We start from the raw sequence: 18,035 nt of genomic DNA, 5'->3' as shown, positions 1-18,035 counted from the left end.
GTTGCTGCCGCCATGCCGCTGTACGGAAGGCTCGAGCCGTTCGAGGGAGATGGGTCCGCATGGCCAGTTTACGAGGAGCAAGTCCACGTGTTCTTCTGGGCAAACGACACACCCAAGGACAAACAGCGGGACATTTCCCTGGCCAGCTGCGGGACATGTCTTCAGCCTCTTACTTGACCTTTTCAAGCCAGCCACGCCGGATGTTAAGACACTAGGTGAGCCGCTCGCCATACTGCGCTCGCATTTCAACCCAGCACCGTCCACACTAATGGAGCACTTGCGCTTCAACAACCAAAGCCGCCGGGAAGCAGAGACCCTCATGCAGTTCGTCGCTGCGCTATTAGGGTTAGCGAGTGCCTGTGCCTTCGGGGACCAGCCAGACTCGCTGCTCCGGGACCGTTTCGTCTGCGGCATCAATAACCACGCCATGCAGACGCGACTCCTGGAGCTTCCCGACCCCTCGCTGGACGCCGCTGTGAAGGCAGCGCTGGCAATGGAAGTTGTCGCCAAGGATGCCGGTGAGATTGCACGTGCGACTGGCTCACCGGCGGTGGAAGCAGCGGTCAGCAAGTTGGCGACAAAGGGGAGTACCTGCAGTCGCTGCGGTGGTGCCGACTCCCCCTCACAGTGCCAGTTCTCTCAAGCACAATGCTTCACGTGCGGGAAAACGGCACCTGGCACGGGTATGCCAAAGGAGAAGGACGAACAGTGGACAGCATCAACAGCCTGGTGCAAGCCCAGGTTCCACACAAGCCCGCGGCCAGGGTAGCCACCGCAAGGGTACGCGGAGGGGCGTGCGGCTCGAGTTCTTCCGCGGCCAGGCTCCACGTCGTGGCCGAGGACCCGCCGATTTTCGACATGTGGCAAAAAGGCCTTGTACCATCGTCTGTGCCACTGTACGTGCTGACCGTCAAAGTCTGCGGGCACCCCATTTCCATGGAGTTGGACACAGGGGCCAGCGTGTCAGTAATGGCCAGGAAGCTCTACAAGCGTACTTTTCCCGGCGTGTTGACGTATGTTGACGTGGTAAGCATTTACTTATTGTTTTCTGGATACCCTCGGTAATTCCACATTTGGTTCATTCACATTTTTTTCGGTCGCATGAAATCCGAATTAACGAGGTTTTACTGTACGATGAAGTTCCAAGACAGCAGCCAGTAGGACTAAAAAATCTCAACTTTCATCAAAGACTGTCACAAAAGAAAATTAAATTCTGGGGTTTTAAGAGCCAGGACCACAACCCGATTATGAGGCATGCCGTAGTGGTGACTCCGGATTATTTCTGACCACCTGGGGTTCTTTATAGTGCCCCAAATACACAGCACATGAGAATTTTCGCATTCTGCCCCCATCGAAATGCAACTGCCACAGCTGGGGATTGAACCCGCCACCTTGAGTTCAGCAGTGCAAAGCCACAGCCACTGGTCTACTGTGGCTGTTTGAGCGCAGAAGAGGAGTGTGTTGTGCATGCATGACTGTTGCCATGAATGTATGCAGCACTGTTTCAAATAAAACTGTGCAGGTGCCACCTTGTAAGGACGCTCTACCATCTGCTGCTGATGATGACGACATACTCACCGGGCGGTTGATGGTAGGCTTGATGCTGTGGTTGATGATGCTGCTGCTGTTGTGGCTGAGGCTGAAGAGGAGACGCTATGTGTGGTGGTGTTGGTGTTGCCGCTGCCGACGTTGGCGAGAGGAGCGGTGAGCTGAGGGTGGTGGGAACTGGGGGCGGGGCCTGCGGAGACTCCGCCCCCAGCACTGGGGTGTGCCGGCCCGCCATCTCCTCCTGCTCGCGGCGCTTCTGCTCGGCGTTCTCGGCCTTGATGCGCTCTAGGCGCTCGCGGTCGATGCGCTCGATCTGGCGCTGCGACCGCCGAAGCGGCAGCTGGGGCGATCCCGGAGACACCGCACCTGCATCGTCCCCATCGGCCTCGTCCAGTGGCCTGCAAATGCAATGTCGCAGAAGGTCATCAACATCCTGGCAGTCAAAGCAGTGAATGTAGCCTGACTGCTCCAATAATATGGCAGACTACTCATTCAGAGTCAGTTAACTAGTCAGTTAAAACCCACCTTTGTGCCATGCACAACCATTCGGATAATTCATAGTTTCCAGTTGTGGCCTTTAGGCTGGCATGGTGCGCCGCACTTCCGGCTTCGCATGCATCTCGAAGGTAATGTCAGAAATATGGCAGCCATGACGTGTTTCCAGCCTAAATGTACGCCTATGTTGACAGTGGACTCCGGGAGAACTGTCACCAGGGCTGCGATTCGAACACCACCGATTGTGCAAGCGCTAGATTCCATGACATGTGTCGATGGGCTGTAAAGCTACTTTATGTGGCAGTATGTGTTACATTTATGCATTTATGGGGGGATGCGCGGGTCTTAAAAACTGAAAATCACGAAAAAAAAAAAATTTTTTCGGAACTACTTGTTTCGGCATCCGTAATGCCTACTCTACACCGTACCAAAACGATTTGCCCCAAAACGCAATGTAAGTGTCCGACAAAAATTATTTTATCAGCGCAGACGGCGAGAAACGACCACAAAATCGTGCAGGAACACCGGAGTTGACAGAGCTATTTCTCGTCTTTCCCACTGCTGAGCGCCACCATTTTGGTATCGTTCGAAAGCTCAAAGTTCCGCCTTTCAGTTCCCCGCATCCTCGCCAACAATGGCCACAAAAAAAGCGCAAGCATAAAACAATCAGGGGTCAGTCTGACGAAGCTCGTGACACACGCGGCCCTCCTATTGGCTGTTGCTTTGGCAACTAGGTCTAGCAGACGAGCTTGTCTGCTAAGCCTGGTAAGTGGGTCGCTTCGAAAACTGCTGATACGCCGATGCTTTGTTCATTGTATTACAAACGTAAGTAGCAAATCAACCCTCTCTAAAGGAAATAAAAGTTTGAAACCGAACACGTGTTCACGAAAAGCGAAGCACAAGCCGTCTCTGCTTCCCACGACAAGAAAGAGGAGGCAGTTACCCCAAGGTTAGGACGAGCCAACAAGATCGCACCGGAGATAAGTCACTGCATCGCGCCATCTCGTACCACATAGGCCATAACGCAGCAGCAAAGCTAACCACAGCCCTCTATCACCGCGTGTAGGTTTACTTCCGAGACCGCAGACAATGTGCCGATGCCTATTCCCATGCCTCTCGCGTGTACAAGGGTTCGTGCTGGTGCATTCCAGATTCTGTTAGGAGCCTATACGTGCACCTAATGTATACATTAGCGGAAGAATTTTGCGTTTTTAATTATATTGTAATTATTATTTACCGGTTTTTAAGCTTGAAATTTATGTTTTCCCAGCTGTTTTCTAGTTTTTTTTTTTTTCTCAAGTATAGCTTTAAAGAAGTCTCAAATGTTGGGATCAGCACTGTGTCCCTTCGACTCATTCAATTATCGTCATTCTTTTTTTACCCTGAATGCAGGCAAGCAAAAGAGTGCACAAAAACTATGACATAGCGTCTTAGGACACTGAAATATTTGGAAATCCTGTAGAAATCACCTACAAGAATTCACATTTGTAAAGCTGCACGCAACTTCAGTGTTTCATAATTTTGCCTAAAGTGCAGATACAAACATATGAGTGCTAACTTGCAGTATCTGAACGTCCAGGAACATACCTGCTTACTTTTAGCTATCCTTTACAGCACATTTTTTGCAAGTCACATGCCAAATTTTTAACACAAGAAAAATTCTAACTACTTCTTTATTGACTTTAGAAAAACTTAATTGCATATTTGTAAACAGCGCACAAGATTAGATGTGTCCTGAAAGTTTCATGTTTCAAGAGCAATGCACGAATACAAAAGCAACCAATCATGAGGCTGGTGTTCCATTTAGGCAGCAGTTCCATTTAAGGGGCGACGCTTGGAAGTGAAAACTTGAAAGTGACTTTCTGGGTGTGTTTTTTCATCAAGTGCCTTTGCTTTATGGAAGGCTTGATAAAGCTTTCATGATTCAATTTCGGCTAATTTGGTGTTCTCGTGCTCAGTAACACCTTGGCAACATGCTAGATCTTAAACATTTTCCATACGTTCCATAGACAAAAGAAGTAGTGGCAGTAAAACTTTAAATGCAATTATCTCAACTTTCTTTTTTTCGTCAAGTGCTTTCGCCTTACGGAAGTTTTGATGTTTGCATCAACTGACTTCAGTGAACTAGGTAATATCACAGCTACATCCTAAAGCTTTCCATTTTTCTTAAATATGATAGATTATTAATTAGGTCAAATGTAGGCTAACAACTGCCACATTGTTTTTTCTGTTCAACTTTGCTATTTATTTGTGATAATCACAATTAATTTATTATTTGCTTAGCTTTACGATGTGCAGAAGACCCTTGGAGATGTCTGCAAATTCTTAAAAACATTTATTTTAATGAGAAATTACTACAAAGGCCCGTAAGAAATGACCTAATTGGGAATATTGTATTGTGTCATATCTTCTCTTCCAAGTGAGATATTTCAAAAATATAGATACATATTTGAAATCATCATTCTACAATATACCTGCACACAAAATTTAAGCAACATATGTTGAAAAAAAAAAGTTTTCATGACCCTCATCTCCCCTTAATTTGACCAGGCTAGCAGACCACCTGCACATTACAAAGAAGGAAGTTGGTGCATTGTTATGAATAAATGTGGTGCCTTTGCTTTTCCATTTTTTCCCCCTAGTAAATACCAGCACCGTCACATGTGTTGCGTTTTCTCCACTGCTGGCATGTTGTGTGTGTAGGATTCCCAATGTGTGCGTAAGAAATCTCACTCGCACACGCGACTCCACTAGAGGCAGAAATGACAGACCAGGCTTTGTGGACTAGTGCCATAGCAACATAGTGCCATAGCCACTATGTGAGGGTGCACGAATACAGTTGAACTCATTTATAACAATAATTAACAGGTATTCAATAACAATAACCAACTGGTCGTTAAGCAAACCTAACGTATCTTTGATGGCAAAAGAAATAAAATTCTTGCACAATAAGGTGCCATTGCATATGCGCTTTAGGGATTGATCATGTAGCACATGTTTTTTTTGCATATATATTTGTCTCCTTCTTAGAATAAAGCCAGTTGATGTCTAGCGTTCAGTGTATCTTTTTCATGTTCCTGTCCGTGTCCTTTTTTACGCGCTAGTGCGATGTCCCTTTATACGCACCAGAAATAAGCAGCCAAAATTCGACAGCAGCCATGTCAGGGTGGGAATTGCATCATTGCAGTGCGTCAGCAAAATTGTCTGACCGGTATGAAAAAGTCTGCCGACAACCTGGCTCCTTCCGACATGGCCATTAGCACAGCATGGCTGTTGCAGGAAGTTGCCAGACCAATCTTGGCATTGTGTTGGCCTAGTGTGGCCGGGTCTAAACCCATCTAAGCCATTCTCAACTGCCAAAGCTGGCTCACGAGAGCCGTGGCCATGGCAGCCCTCTCGTCTGCAGTGGCGCTCCTAGTGGCAGCTTCTGTCGCTATGGCAAACTTTCACGACCAGTAATAAACTGCAGCTCAGAAAACTTACAACATAACCACTTGTAGTGCAGAACTGGATATAATGTGGTTATTTCTGATTCCTGTTTATCGTCCCACCGAACTGAATGTGTAAGCATGATAGCTTACAGTGGAGCCGCAAGAGAGGAAACACTGGTTATAATGCGGTTGCTGGAAAATCCTACAGAGAAGTGAGGTAACGAGCATGCTTCTCAATGGGAGAGCAAGAAACGCTGTGAGGAGGAGGAGGAGACGTGGAGTGAGAGAAGAAAGACGCAACAGGGAGCGGGAGAAAGGCGAAAAAAGAAAAAAAAAGAAAGAAGAGAGGAAAATGTGGTGGCACTGTGCTAATCGGCAGGTGCATGGGAAACCTCTTGCTTTGACTACTTGCAGGTGCATCTGAATGCAGGTGCATCGTTGCTCTTTGGCTCTTCAAGTTTGCGTGCAAATAAGAAATACAGTCGCCGACCGATATTTTTGGGCGTGGGCTGGGTCTCAATAGTGTCTAAATTATCGGGCAGGCTAGAAAAAAACATTTCGATGGTAAAATCAATTTGATGTTTCGTTACAACTCCAGCACATTCATCAGTTCATAAGTTTTCCGCACACAAGCTTTGGCCATTCCTGCGAGTATGTGCACATAAAAGCTTTTTCAACATGCATTCACGGTAGTTGCCAGCCGATTGCCCACGAACCCTGCTTCAAGCGCTGCTGTCAGTTCAACCTGTGCACGTGATCTCGCGCTAAAGCGAAGTGTATTAGTATATTAAGGGTGAGCTTCCCAAATGGTATGCTGCCCGACACCTCCACCAGCTAACGCTTAACAAGTGCCGTCTCATTGGGAGTTGGCGGCCAGTGCCTCAAAAGATATAGACTGCAATGCCGTACGGATGGAGGTTGAGGCAGCCCTGATTCTGTCCAGGCGCTCTCTAGAAAAGAATGGGCTGTGCTATACTACCATCTTTTCAGATGGCGACAGCCGCACATTCTATGCTTTGAAAGAAGGTGTCTATGGATATATTGACATAGAGAAAGAAGACTGCCTCAACCATGTTCACAAGAGGATGGGGACTACTCTACACACCTTGCAGGAGAAAAAGAAAGTGCAAGGGTAGTCTCTTGGTGGGAAGGGAAGGCTCACCCAAGACAAGGTCAAGAAGATCGCAGCATATTATGGATATGCTCCAAGGAGCCACAAGCATGATATCCCAGCCATGCAGAAGGCAGTGAATGCCACACTGTTCCATATGACGTCCACAGATGATGCCCCAGACCACAGTCACTGTCCAGAAGGTTCCTGTTCATGGTGCTTTTATAACCGTGCACTGGCCAGCCATGAAAAGCTATCCCCCCCACAAAAGTCCACTGCTAGCCTCTGCCGGTACTGCTCTGGAGCCAGTCTTGCAAGGCTGGGTGACCGTGTCCTCTTGCACCGTTGTGCTGATGGGATGACCCAAAATGCGATTGAGTGCCTGCACTCTGTTATGTGGGGTCAAAGCTCCAAAAACACACACTCTGCTTGCCGTGGAAAGGGCTGTTGCAGAAGCAGTTTCACGTTTCAACCAGTGAGCGATTGCAGGGCAGCTTGGCTACAGCCCTGCAAGCTGCCTCATTCGAAGGAGCCTTGTGAAGGGCAAGAGGAGGCTCTGCAAGGCCAACAAAGGGCACACAGAGAGCAAAAAGCTCAAGAAGAGGATGGCTAAGAGACACAAGCCCAACGTGAGCTAGGACTGCTGCCCAGGACTGCTGTAAAGTGTCTGAACACCGTGAAGCGAGTTACTTTTTTGTAACTCGCTTTTTCGATGCCAAACGCTGCATAGCACTGCAGCGTTTGGCATCGTTGATCGTGACGGCAACTTGATGCGCGTGTTTACTTTAAATGTTTAAAAAATATTGGAGGTGGTTTAGGGGACCTTTAAAGTAGGGTCAAAGAAATGCTTTGCACTGGCTGTAAGGCACTTGTAAAGTGGAGGAATCACCTCACCAATGAAAGTGAGGGCACATCCCGGTCGTATGCTTTGATTCCCAGACGCATGTGGCTGCTTGGTCTACATGTTTTGCACATGCACAGGCTTTGAAAAATGTTACTTTGGTTACAGTGCGGTACTGCTTATAGCGTGGACGTTTGAGACTCCAGAAACTTATGCTGTAAGTGGTTTATGCCGTATTAAAGGACTCCGAATACAAACCATATAATTGTAGGACGAGCTTACATTCATAAGCTTTACAAAAAATCGGCAGAATCAGTAAGTATGTATTCACTATCGGACCACCACACTGCATTTTTGACGGGAACCCCAGGTGCAGACACTCACGAGCCGTGTTCGTGGCCGGCTTCCTGCTTCACAATGGGCTGCTCGGCCACGGGGCCTTCCCGACTGTGTGTGGCACTGACAGCGGGCTCGGAGACCAGCTGTCCCACGAGGGGCGTGCAGTAGCAGTGGTCGAGGAACACCAGGTCAATGGGGCTGAGCAGGTCCTCAGCACCCAGGGTGGCCTTGAGCAATGCCTCCACGTCTGCCTCGGACGTCTCCGCAAACAGGGCCCCCGATGCCGAACCCTGGTCCAGCACCTGCATTGTCCACAGGGGCAACCTCAAGGCTTGACCAAGTGCAAGGCATGACCAAGCAGAAAACATAAGAGTGTAGAACCGAAACGTTTTTCATTTTGGTTCAGTTCAAGTTCAACTCCAAGGGGAAAAAAAATAATAATCATAAATAAATAACATTTCCAACAAAGTCAAACCAGATCATGCCTATTTGCATAGCCAAACGTTTACATGAAAATACATTAAATTTATTTTGTACAGTAACCCGGTGGAGCTGCTGAGCTGTACGAAAAAAAGTTATCAGTGTTTTCTGCAAGGCCATCAGTAGATAAAAAAAAGTGTAGCATTGTAGTGCCAACAGAAATGAAAGCTATTTGAAACAAGGCGTTAGTAAGGCAGTTCAGTAAATCCTATACAGTAGAATCTTGCTGATACGATTGCCGCATTTACTCGCATAATGAACGCACTTTTTTTCCCGAAAAATATGCGCAAAGTTGGGGGTGCATTCATTATGCGGGGTAAAATTTCGAGTGACTTTTTTTCCCATGGCCACCTCTAAAAATGCCAGTTTCACCCAAAATGCGAACCATCCATTGCGATAGCAAATGTGTAGACAACTACACGAAGTAAGTTTCAGTTTCAGTTTCAGTTTATTTCTTTAATAATAAGGATACATACATGCTTACATAAGTATACAGAAGGAGGTCCCAGAGCATGTGGCTGAAAGGGGACCTCCTGTTAGAAAATATATACATTAAAGGAAATACAAGGCATAAAACAGCAATACAATAGTCACTATGAGGAAGATTATTCAAAGTATATGTACAAACTGTAAAGTAATATAAGGTCAATAGCTAGTCGTACAATTAAAACAGTAGTTTAAGACATTCCCAACAGAACAAACCAAAATACTTATAAAGGCTATAAATGAGAGAAAAAAAAAACTAAAGAAAAAAGAGAAAAGAACGGCAAGGAAATGAGGAGTGAAGTGAATAGCTTAGATATGTGGATTATTTTGGCTATCTAGTAGAAAAGTGAATAATGTTTTCTTGAAGAAACTCAGTATTATCGGCTGTATAAACTTGCAAACATTTGCTTCAATGCAAATTGAATGGTGAGAACACAGCATGCACAAAGGTACAAGCCGCCATCAACTCAGCCCCAGACGTCGATTGCTTTAAAGACAGGGCGTGCTGCGGCCACACAATGTGCAGTTGCTGCCGGAGTAAAATGCCGCGCACCCCCCTCCCCTTCCGCCAGTGCCATGTGCGCGATGGAAGACGGCGTGTTGCCTTCCTGCTTTCCTCCCTGGCATGCGGGAGATTGAGCCACAATCGTCGGTGCCCCCTGGGCGCGGTCGTGCAATACGCAGTTGCTGCTAGAGTACAAAGCTGCCATCCGTCCCTTCCCTACCCTCAGGGCCTTTTGCGTGACGAAAGGCGGCGCGCGAGATGGAGCCGCGGCTGCCGGCTTCCCTTGCGCACTTTCACTCACACCTACACTATGCGGCGCGCAATGGCGATGACGGCAAAAATGCGCCTGGAGCATCCATATAACTGCTATCGCAATAAAAGTAGGAGACACGGAACGATTTGACGTCTGACAAGGCGCCAGACACAATCGCACCTGCCGAACACCATATCATATGCCAAATAGTACCGTGTGTCTCCTACTTCACAGCAGCAAGTTCAGAGTGCGATCATTAAGCGAAAAAAGAAAAAGAACACACTTCTTGACTGGAAAAGTGGGGGCAGCATTTATTACGCGAGTGTGTTCATTATGGGAGTAAATACAGTAGAGTATGTATGTATGCATTTCGGCGTAGTACAAATTTTTTGTTGGCCCTGGCCAAGTTCCATTAGTGTACAACGCGTTCAGATGTAGCGAAGTGCTTTTCGTTCCGCCGCATTTGATGCAAACAAACACAGCCAATCACACGGGTGCGAAGACGCTCCAGCAGCTCCATGGGGAGGCAATGGCAGTGCGGACAGCAGCGCCTGCAGTCGTCAGTCCGGCTAAACGGTTGTGCGGGTTGCCAGCCTTGCCATCGAGCTGCACCTTCGTTTTGAGAGTACAGATGGCCCAGGCTATGCCAGACGTGGTGTTCTTTTCTTTTGTTCTTTGTGTTTGCATCCGTGCGCTGTGCCTTGCGATAGCTGTGCTGTTTCAGCAACTGCCGACTAGCAAATAAAGATGTCTTGCAAGGAGAAAGCCCCCTCCTTTAAAGAGAAGCTGGACATTTTGCGGAAGGTGTACAATCCAAAAAAGAACCTGCGTGGACTTGGCGCAAGAGCTGAACCTCACTCCGTTGACATTGTGCATGATCACTGGACATTGTGATGAAATAACGAAGCATGCGCTCTGCTTCAGCACTGACCCGAAAGAGGCAAAGACGGCCCACCACATTAAGCTGGAGGTAGCTCTATTAACACGGTTAAAAGTGTGGCTGGCACGAACATTGACAGCAAAGATTCCCCGAGAAAAAAAACGACAAAATTGCACTTTCTGTGGACACTGATGGGTTTCAGGATTCCAGCAGCTGGCTCCACTGCTTCAAAGCAAGACATGGTCTTGCCTACAAAAGCCTCAGTAGCAAAGCAAAAGAAAATGCTGACCAGTCAGTCGTGAGCAATTGGATTGCAACTACATTACCGCCACTCATTGCGGGATGCGAGTCCCCATACGTGTTTAATGCAGATGAGGCAGGCTTGTTTTTTAACCTTCAACCTGAGAAGAGCCACTGCCTTAAAGGCCAAGTATGTCGAGGCGGGCACAAAAGCAAAGAGAGAATCACTGATTTGTTCCGCTGCAATGCCGACAGATCAAAGAAACCTCAGCTCACTGTAGTGGGCAAGTATCGGAAGCCCAATGTTATAAGCAGGAGAATTGTCTACCCTGTTTAAAAAGTTTCTCTCACCCCTCGACTGAAGGATGTCAAGTAAGGACAGGAAGATTGTCCCAATTGTTTATTAGTGTGCCACCCTACACGAAGCAAATAACGCTTGAAAACATAAAGGTTGTGTTTTTTCCCCTGAATATGGCACACCTACAACTGCTCGGCGCTGGAGTCATCCAGAACGTGAAACATCATTTTAAAGGGCTTCTTGCGCGGCGCCTACTCGCTTCTTATTTTTACTCGTTACCTTACTTTTTAACTGCATTTTCACTAAATAATACGGTTTAGCTACGTCTCCAGTACCAGAGAAAAGCTACAGGAGGCATGCCCGCTGTGCTAGTGAGAAGCTGTAGGTGCGGTTCTTGTAAATTACTTCAATGTAGTGCTGATTTCATCTTCACACCGAAATAAGAGATGTGTGTTGGTAGTAAGGACAAATGCATGTGGTACTTAGTTCGAAATCTTGGTGAATCCATTGCTCTGAATTCATGCTAAGCTCTCAAGGCCTACTGGCACAATGCCTGCCAAATCAAACCTCGATATACTGAACATAATTATATAGAAATATTGCGTATATTGAACACTTTTTATATCACCTGGAAAATCGCATGCATTTTTAATTTTTTTTTATTTTGAACGGGGTCGGACGTAATATGGATATATCGAACTCTCCCACCCGAGACCAGGTGAGCTCTGTAGACAGGCGGTGAACTTTCCCACAACACAACTTGAAGATAGCGGTGGTGCGATGGGTGTTTCCGAATGTGGCGCACTATAGGTGCACACATCGATTGCACCGAGGGCGCCATTTGAACGTAGTGATGTACGCACGCGGCGGCTTGGCTAGTTTGACAATGTCAATGATGCATTGCATTTGCCGCACTGAGTCCACCTCGGTGCCGCGCTCTGCACCTGCCGCACCTTGCGAGAACTGGCGGTTTGCATCCACAATGACGTGCAACCGCACGAGCTCACCAGACTCACTCATAGACACCTTGACAGATGTCACTTAATACTTCATTACTGGCAGTGTTTCAAAATGCTTCGACTGATGGACGTGGAGATCGCAGCAGAAGTAGTGGCCAAATGAAGACGCTGCCGAGCTTGATCCCGCAAGCGCTGATGTTGCCCCACTCCCGACTTCAACTGAGGCTGTAGCTGCTTTGGCCCTTCTAGGCAGCTACTGCTGCACAATAGAAGGCACCGGCCTACCGCTTGTGGATCGTTTAGACTATGTTGAGGACTCAGTGTTTAAGCACGCGGCTGCCAATAAGAAGCAGGCTACACTGCTGCAGTACTTTCAGCCAAATAAATAGATACATTGTGTGAAGCTTCAAGTGAGTATTTACTGCGCCGCGATTGGGGCGCGATCGGGGAATGTTGTTCGGAGTGCGCGTTTGGTTGCACCGTGCGCGATTGGCTTAGACTGCGCGGACTTCGTGCGGATGGCGAAGTTGGTGTGGCCTAGTCCAACGCCTCCTATAGTTAGAGGAGGCGTTGTCTAGGCTAATTGCGTGCGGTGCAATCAACTGCGGTGCAATCAAAGTACAGTGCACGTCGAATCGCTAATGCTTTTAGAACACGGATGTTCAAGACTAGAGTGCACTTTAAGGAAATGTGTGAAGCTGATGTATGATCTCTGCAGATGGAGTGACCACTCATTCGATTCTACATACAGTGCAGTCCACTTATAACGATATCGTGAAAGACGAAAAATATGATCGTTATAACCGATGATCGCTATATCTGGACTGCAGTTACAAAAAAAAAAAAATTTAAACGCGTTTGCACTCTTTACCTTTGCAGCTCTGAACTATAATTCGCTACTTGCTCTAAAGAATAGATGATGTATACAGTAGGCCGTGAAAAACAAACTTTATTTCTAGAGCCAATGACCGTGTCAAGGATTAGGCGCGCCGAAATAGTCCGAAATCTGCACTTGCTTTTGCGGCAGCTTCAGCTTCACAACCGCGGTGTGCATGGATTCCAGCTGCTGCGCGAACACTGGCGGCAATCCTTTAGCATGCATAAAATCAATTAAGGAGTCGATCGACGACAGTGCACTTTGCGTGGACATCGTGGTCGGGGTCAAGGAGCCACTATCGATCTCGTTGTCACTGTCGCTGATGCCGTCGCCACCGTCGCACAACTTTGCGTCTGTCGAGACAGCACATCTTCGGCGATCGCCTCGTCGGTGACCTCATCGCAGAACGAGGCAGCACTGTCTGCAGTCAAAAACTCCTCCTTCGACACACCACCTGTGTCACCAGTAGGGAGCTCCCAGAGCTCGGTTATGTCAGCGACTTCCACCGGGTCGGTCTCAGCGGGTTGGGGAAGTTCGTCCTTACACACAAAGCCCGCCTTCTTGAAGCAATTGGTGATGAACCACTGGTAAAGCGCCTCTTCAACATCGGCGTACAAAGAGTCTCTAACCCCTTTTCCGCTGATCGGAATGGCCGCTGATAGCTCCTGCCTTCACAATCGCGGTGCTCCCGGTTTTCAAGATGGTTGATATCGTTAACTCGACGAGCTCATACTTCTTCACGAGGGCGCTCACCTTGAATCGCTTCGAGAGTCCTGCAAAATATCCATCTTCGTGTCAAGCGACACAGCTTTGCGCTTTGTCGGCGCCATCTTCGAACTGGGTTGAACCGTTGGTTCCACGCTGCTTCGGTGGCGTCAGCCTGCTATCGCTGCTATCGCGAGAGAAACGCGGGACGGGCGCCACTGCGCCGCTTTGCTTGTCGCTTCTTTTTTTCTTTCTCTCTCTTTCGGAGCGACTGTGGCCGACGCGCATGAAGCAGCTAGCGCCATCTTGTGGCGCGCTGCGCGGTAATGGCGGCAGATACGAACTTACGGAGGTAAACATCGCCTCGCCTCGACATCGTTCGTTTCAGGGAACTAAGCAACGCAAACGTTACGATTATTTGGCACGGAAAACGCCGTCCAGACTGCAAAATTTTGATCGTTATATCCGATATGCGATGAATAACCTATCGTTATAAATGTTTTTTTTCCCCATAGACCTAATGCATAAAATGACACTCTCATGTCGACCCATCGTTATAACCGATATATCGTTATATGTGGTATCGTTATAAGTGGACTGCACTGTATAAGCTTTCAATGGGGCCCGTTTTGAAGGTGCCTGTGGTCAGGCGGATGTCCAGATGGTGGATGGGATCCAGCATCTTTAGTGCGCTCGGGGCGCCAGAGTTGTATACTATGGCATCATAGTCTAGAATGACGCTCTTGTAAATATTCGTTATACACTTCCTGTTGCTACCCCATGTTGTGTGAGATAGCATTTTCAGCAAGTTCATTGTTTTTAGACATTTAATGTTTAAATATTTTATGTCTGAGATGAAAGTAAGCTTAGAGTCAAGTATTACACCTAGAAATTTGTGCTCTTTCTTGACAGGTATTTGCTGTCCACACAGTTCCACACACGGATCTGGAACCAGGCCTCTCTCTCTTGTAAAAAGAACACAAGAACTTTTGTGGGGGGTTGACTTAAAGTCTGTTTTCGTCTGCCCACTTTGTTCAAGCCCTGCTGTACTCGTCTCTTGTACACTGCAAGGTTACAGAATTTGAAGGAAGTCGTGAGGCCTTCATTGCTGTGAGAGCCAATCAGTCACAAGATAATGAGAATTGCAGCATCTGCACTGCTTTTGTGCATAACAGAAACAGGATTTGCTTTTCAATTCAGTGAATAAGAGTGTGTTGACATAGTAAGCCTTTGTTTATTGTTTTCTTGATACCCTCAATAATTCGACATTTGGACATTTTGGACATTCTTTTCAGTCTTGTGAAATCCAAATCAACAAGATTTTACTGTAGCGGAAAACTCACAGACAGAAAATTTGGATTCTATTCTAATAACAATAATTTGCGCCTGGGCTCACCAAGTTCTCCAGGTCGTGAAAGCTGTCGTCCATGGCCGCCAGAGAGTGGCTTCCGTCTTCTGGCCCACCAACATTTCCTGCACCGTCAATAATGGTTAAAGCATCACAGAGCAAGCACAGTCTGTTGACAGAGACACTGCAAAGGTGCGGCTGCAGTCGTGGGGAAACAAAGATGGCTTGCCGCCGATCATTGTACTCGCACTATAACAATCGGCAAGCGGCAAGGAAACAGGCAAGGTGCCACCGGTAACCAAATATGCTTGCGAGTTATCTTTTACATTACTGTATGTGCCGTTGATCAATAACACCAATGAGAAGTTTCTGCATCATTTCAATGGGAAAGTGGTGAGAGGAACATTCGCCATTTTGCGGCTGCCAAACATCATTGCCGATTTCAACTCTGCTGATCACAGACAGGCAGAACTAGCAGGCGGCTGCCATAGCGGCGGACGGCAGTTAGCAAGGCCATACAAAGTAGCTCACTGACTAGAATTCGTAACATATGCTAAAAACGAAAGGGAAACAACACACATTCATCAAGTTCAATGCAACAGTGAGTACTAAAGTATATATGTACGAAGGGAAAAGCACAGACTACAATAGCGTGTCAACCAAAGTTCACACATTTTATTTTGTCAAGTGACAGCCACATATAACAGCTTACTTATTGGAGACCAGCAAATTACATATATAATGGCGTCTGACCCTCTTCGGAGGCAATATGAGGTGGAACATTACTCCACTGAATAAATAGGGCATAGCCGAGTAACTGGATAGAGACACGAACTTATGTGCGGGTGTTCTCATTCGTTAGCCCTCTTTCTGGTGCTAGGATACTACAAAACACAAAAGGGTGATACCGTATAACTGAGTGCCCATAAAGTAACATGCAGCATACAATGAATTTATGAAAGAAGGGGGCAAAGCAGGATTGCCAATTCTCTAGCAGATTAAATTAGGACAGAGAAGGAGGGGAGCACATGCAGGCTGGCGGCTCCTACCATGTTGCGATTTGCATCAAAAAAGGTGCAGCATATGCCTGGACAACGCAGCTATCATTAAAGATAAAGAGTTACTGTAAACTGTTAGGGTCAACAACAGAACTAGAGTCACAACAAAAAGGACGCCACCTTTATGTTGCTCACCATGCAACAAAGGACCAAAGCAAAGAATATGCAACCGAGCTGCAAGGCGTGTGAAAAGAAAATCTGGTTGATTGATAGTAGCAAAAAAGAAAAGTCAGGAGACACTTTGGCCATCCTGACTGGGACAAAGTCGGGAGTCTGGACTGTTCCGCTAAATTGGGCACAGCCCTAGGGCAAGAGAGGTGTCGTACCGAGCACATCAAAGTCGAGCTTGTCATTCGTGGGTGCAGTGGCCTCCTGCAGGAGGGCACGCATCTGCTCGGCCGACAGCACAGAGTCCAGCTTGAGCAGCGGCTGCTCCTGAGAGGACATGCTGCCGCTGCCGCTGGGCCCGCCTGCAAGATCAACACATTGCTGCATGCTTCACGAGGGATCCCTCGCCAGCACAGATCTGTATCACTACTGCCAATGGCTTGCAAGTAATCATGTGAAGCAGCAAGAAATTGCGGATAAATTGAGAACTGAACGGAGCACAGGAGTGCAGCAAAAGGCGAAGCATCAAATATCCCATGGCTGACTCTGACACTAATCTGCCACGCTTGCCACATTGGCTTCCACAATGAGTGCGACACAAGAAAGCCTTGTTGACCAATGCCTAAAACTCGCCACCGAATGTCATTGTGGTTCAATTTGGCTACAAACATCATTACGATGAGGTTGTGTTGGACACCAAAGCACATTCATGATATCCAATATTCTTTGCAAGTGTACTCGGCATTTAGGTCTATGAGGGAGAAAAAGAAGTGTGCTGCTTTTGGAAGGCCATGACTCCTGTTCAATTTGATGACCTGTCAATATCTTGCCATGTCAATGCATCGCACATCAACAATGCTAAATTACAAACGCATTTTAAGCCATTAACACTCAACCATGTGGGACAAGCATGTTAACTTGGCTAGCTGTGGGCCAGCCAAACTATGCCGTTGGTCAAAGAGCACATGCGTGTCCAGAATTCACCATATCAGGCTGCTCTTGCTAGAGTCATTCTGCTCTTGCTGAGTATTTGTTATTTTTTTGATACCAGAATATATATTTTGACCTGTATGAGAACAAATAATATTCGCTTAGCTGTAACCGATATTGTCTTGGATCGTGCATTTTCAATTTCATTATAGCAATACTTACTAAAATAAAGCATGGCCACCCAAATTTTAAGTTTACATTGTTATATCCATGTTCATTATTTTGAGGTTCAAATGTATGGAAAAAAAAAAAACTAGGCGAAGGCTCATTACTTCTTCAGCAAAATGAAGTAGACTCATCCAGGCAAGCATCACTATATGAGCACTGAGTGGCTCCCAAGCCATTCTAAAGAAACCCTTCAACACTTATTGAACTAGCAAGTAAACCTGCTTGGTTGCTAAGCAGGTTTCAATTAGCAGGTAACAAGCAGGCAGCAATTTAGCACAAGTTAAATCTGGCGTTCCTCAGGGATCCGTACTTGGCCCAATCTTATTCTTAATTTACATTAATGACATCAGTAACAACCTGACCTCAACAGTTCGATTGTTTGCAGATGACTGCGTTCTTTACAGACAAATTATCACCTCTGAAGACACTAATATTTTACAGGCCGACCTAAACAAAATTTCACTTTGGTGCGAGCAATGGCAAATGGAAATTAATGTTTCTAAAACTAAAACAATGACATTTAGCAGAGCCAGTAACGTTCACTTAAGTTCATATTTTATGAACAGCATATGCATAGAGAATGTGTCTACATTAAAATATTTGGGAGTCCATTTAACTTCTAACCTTACATGGAATGATCACATTGATGAAATAATTTCGGAAGCAAATAAAACACTTGGATTCATTAGGCGAAATTTGTATTTAGCAAATGAGTCAACTAAATTATTAGCTTACACAGCTCTAGTTCGCTCAAAGATTGAATACGCTTCCATAATATGGAATCCAAATCAGACTTGCCTAATAAACAAGCTGGAATCTTTACAAAATAAAGCAGCACGCTTCATCACTAAAACATACTCTAGAACATCCAGCATCACGGCTATCAAAGAGTCCCTCCAATTACCGTCTCTAGAA

The 18,035-nt window shown here is 46.5% G+C and overlaps 1 protein-coding gene across 3 annotated transcripts in view; it reads right to left on the bottom strand.

The window, feature by feature from the left end:
- pps (protein partner of snf) overlaps positions 1-18,035 on the bottom strand; it is a 136,648-nt gene that overhangs the window by 95,180 nt on the left and 23,433 nt on the right. For all 3 annotated transcript variants that reach the window (XM_050177883.3, XM_050177884.3, XM_050177885.3), the window contains exons 2-5: positions 16,181-16,324; positions 14,845-14,921; positions 7,811-8,067; positions 1,579-1,946 (exon numbers count right to left, since the gene is read on the bottom strand). In XM_050177883.3, coding sequence (XP_050033840.1) covers positions 1,579-1,946; positions 7,811-8,067; positions 14,845-14,921; positions 16,181-16,301 — 823 coding nt within the window. In that variant the 5' untranslated portion in view covers positions 16,302-16,324. The remainder of the gene's footprint in view (positions 1-1,578; positions 1,947-7,810; positions 8,068-14,844; positions 14,922-16,180; positions 16,325-18,035) is intronic.

The sequence above is a fragment of the Dermacentor andersoni genome, chromosome 4 (assembly GCF_023375885.2).
Source record: "Dermacentor andersoni chromosome 4, qqDerAnde1_hic_scaffold, whole genome shotgun sequence".
NCBI classification, from domain to species: Eukaryota; Metazoa; Arthropoda; class Arachnida; order Ixodida; family Ixodidae; genus Dermacentor; species Dermacentor andersoni.
This window is presented reverse-complemented; position numbering and strand designations above follow the sequence as displayed.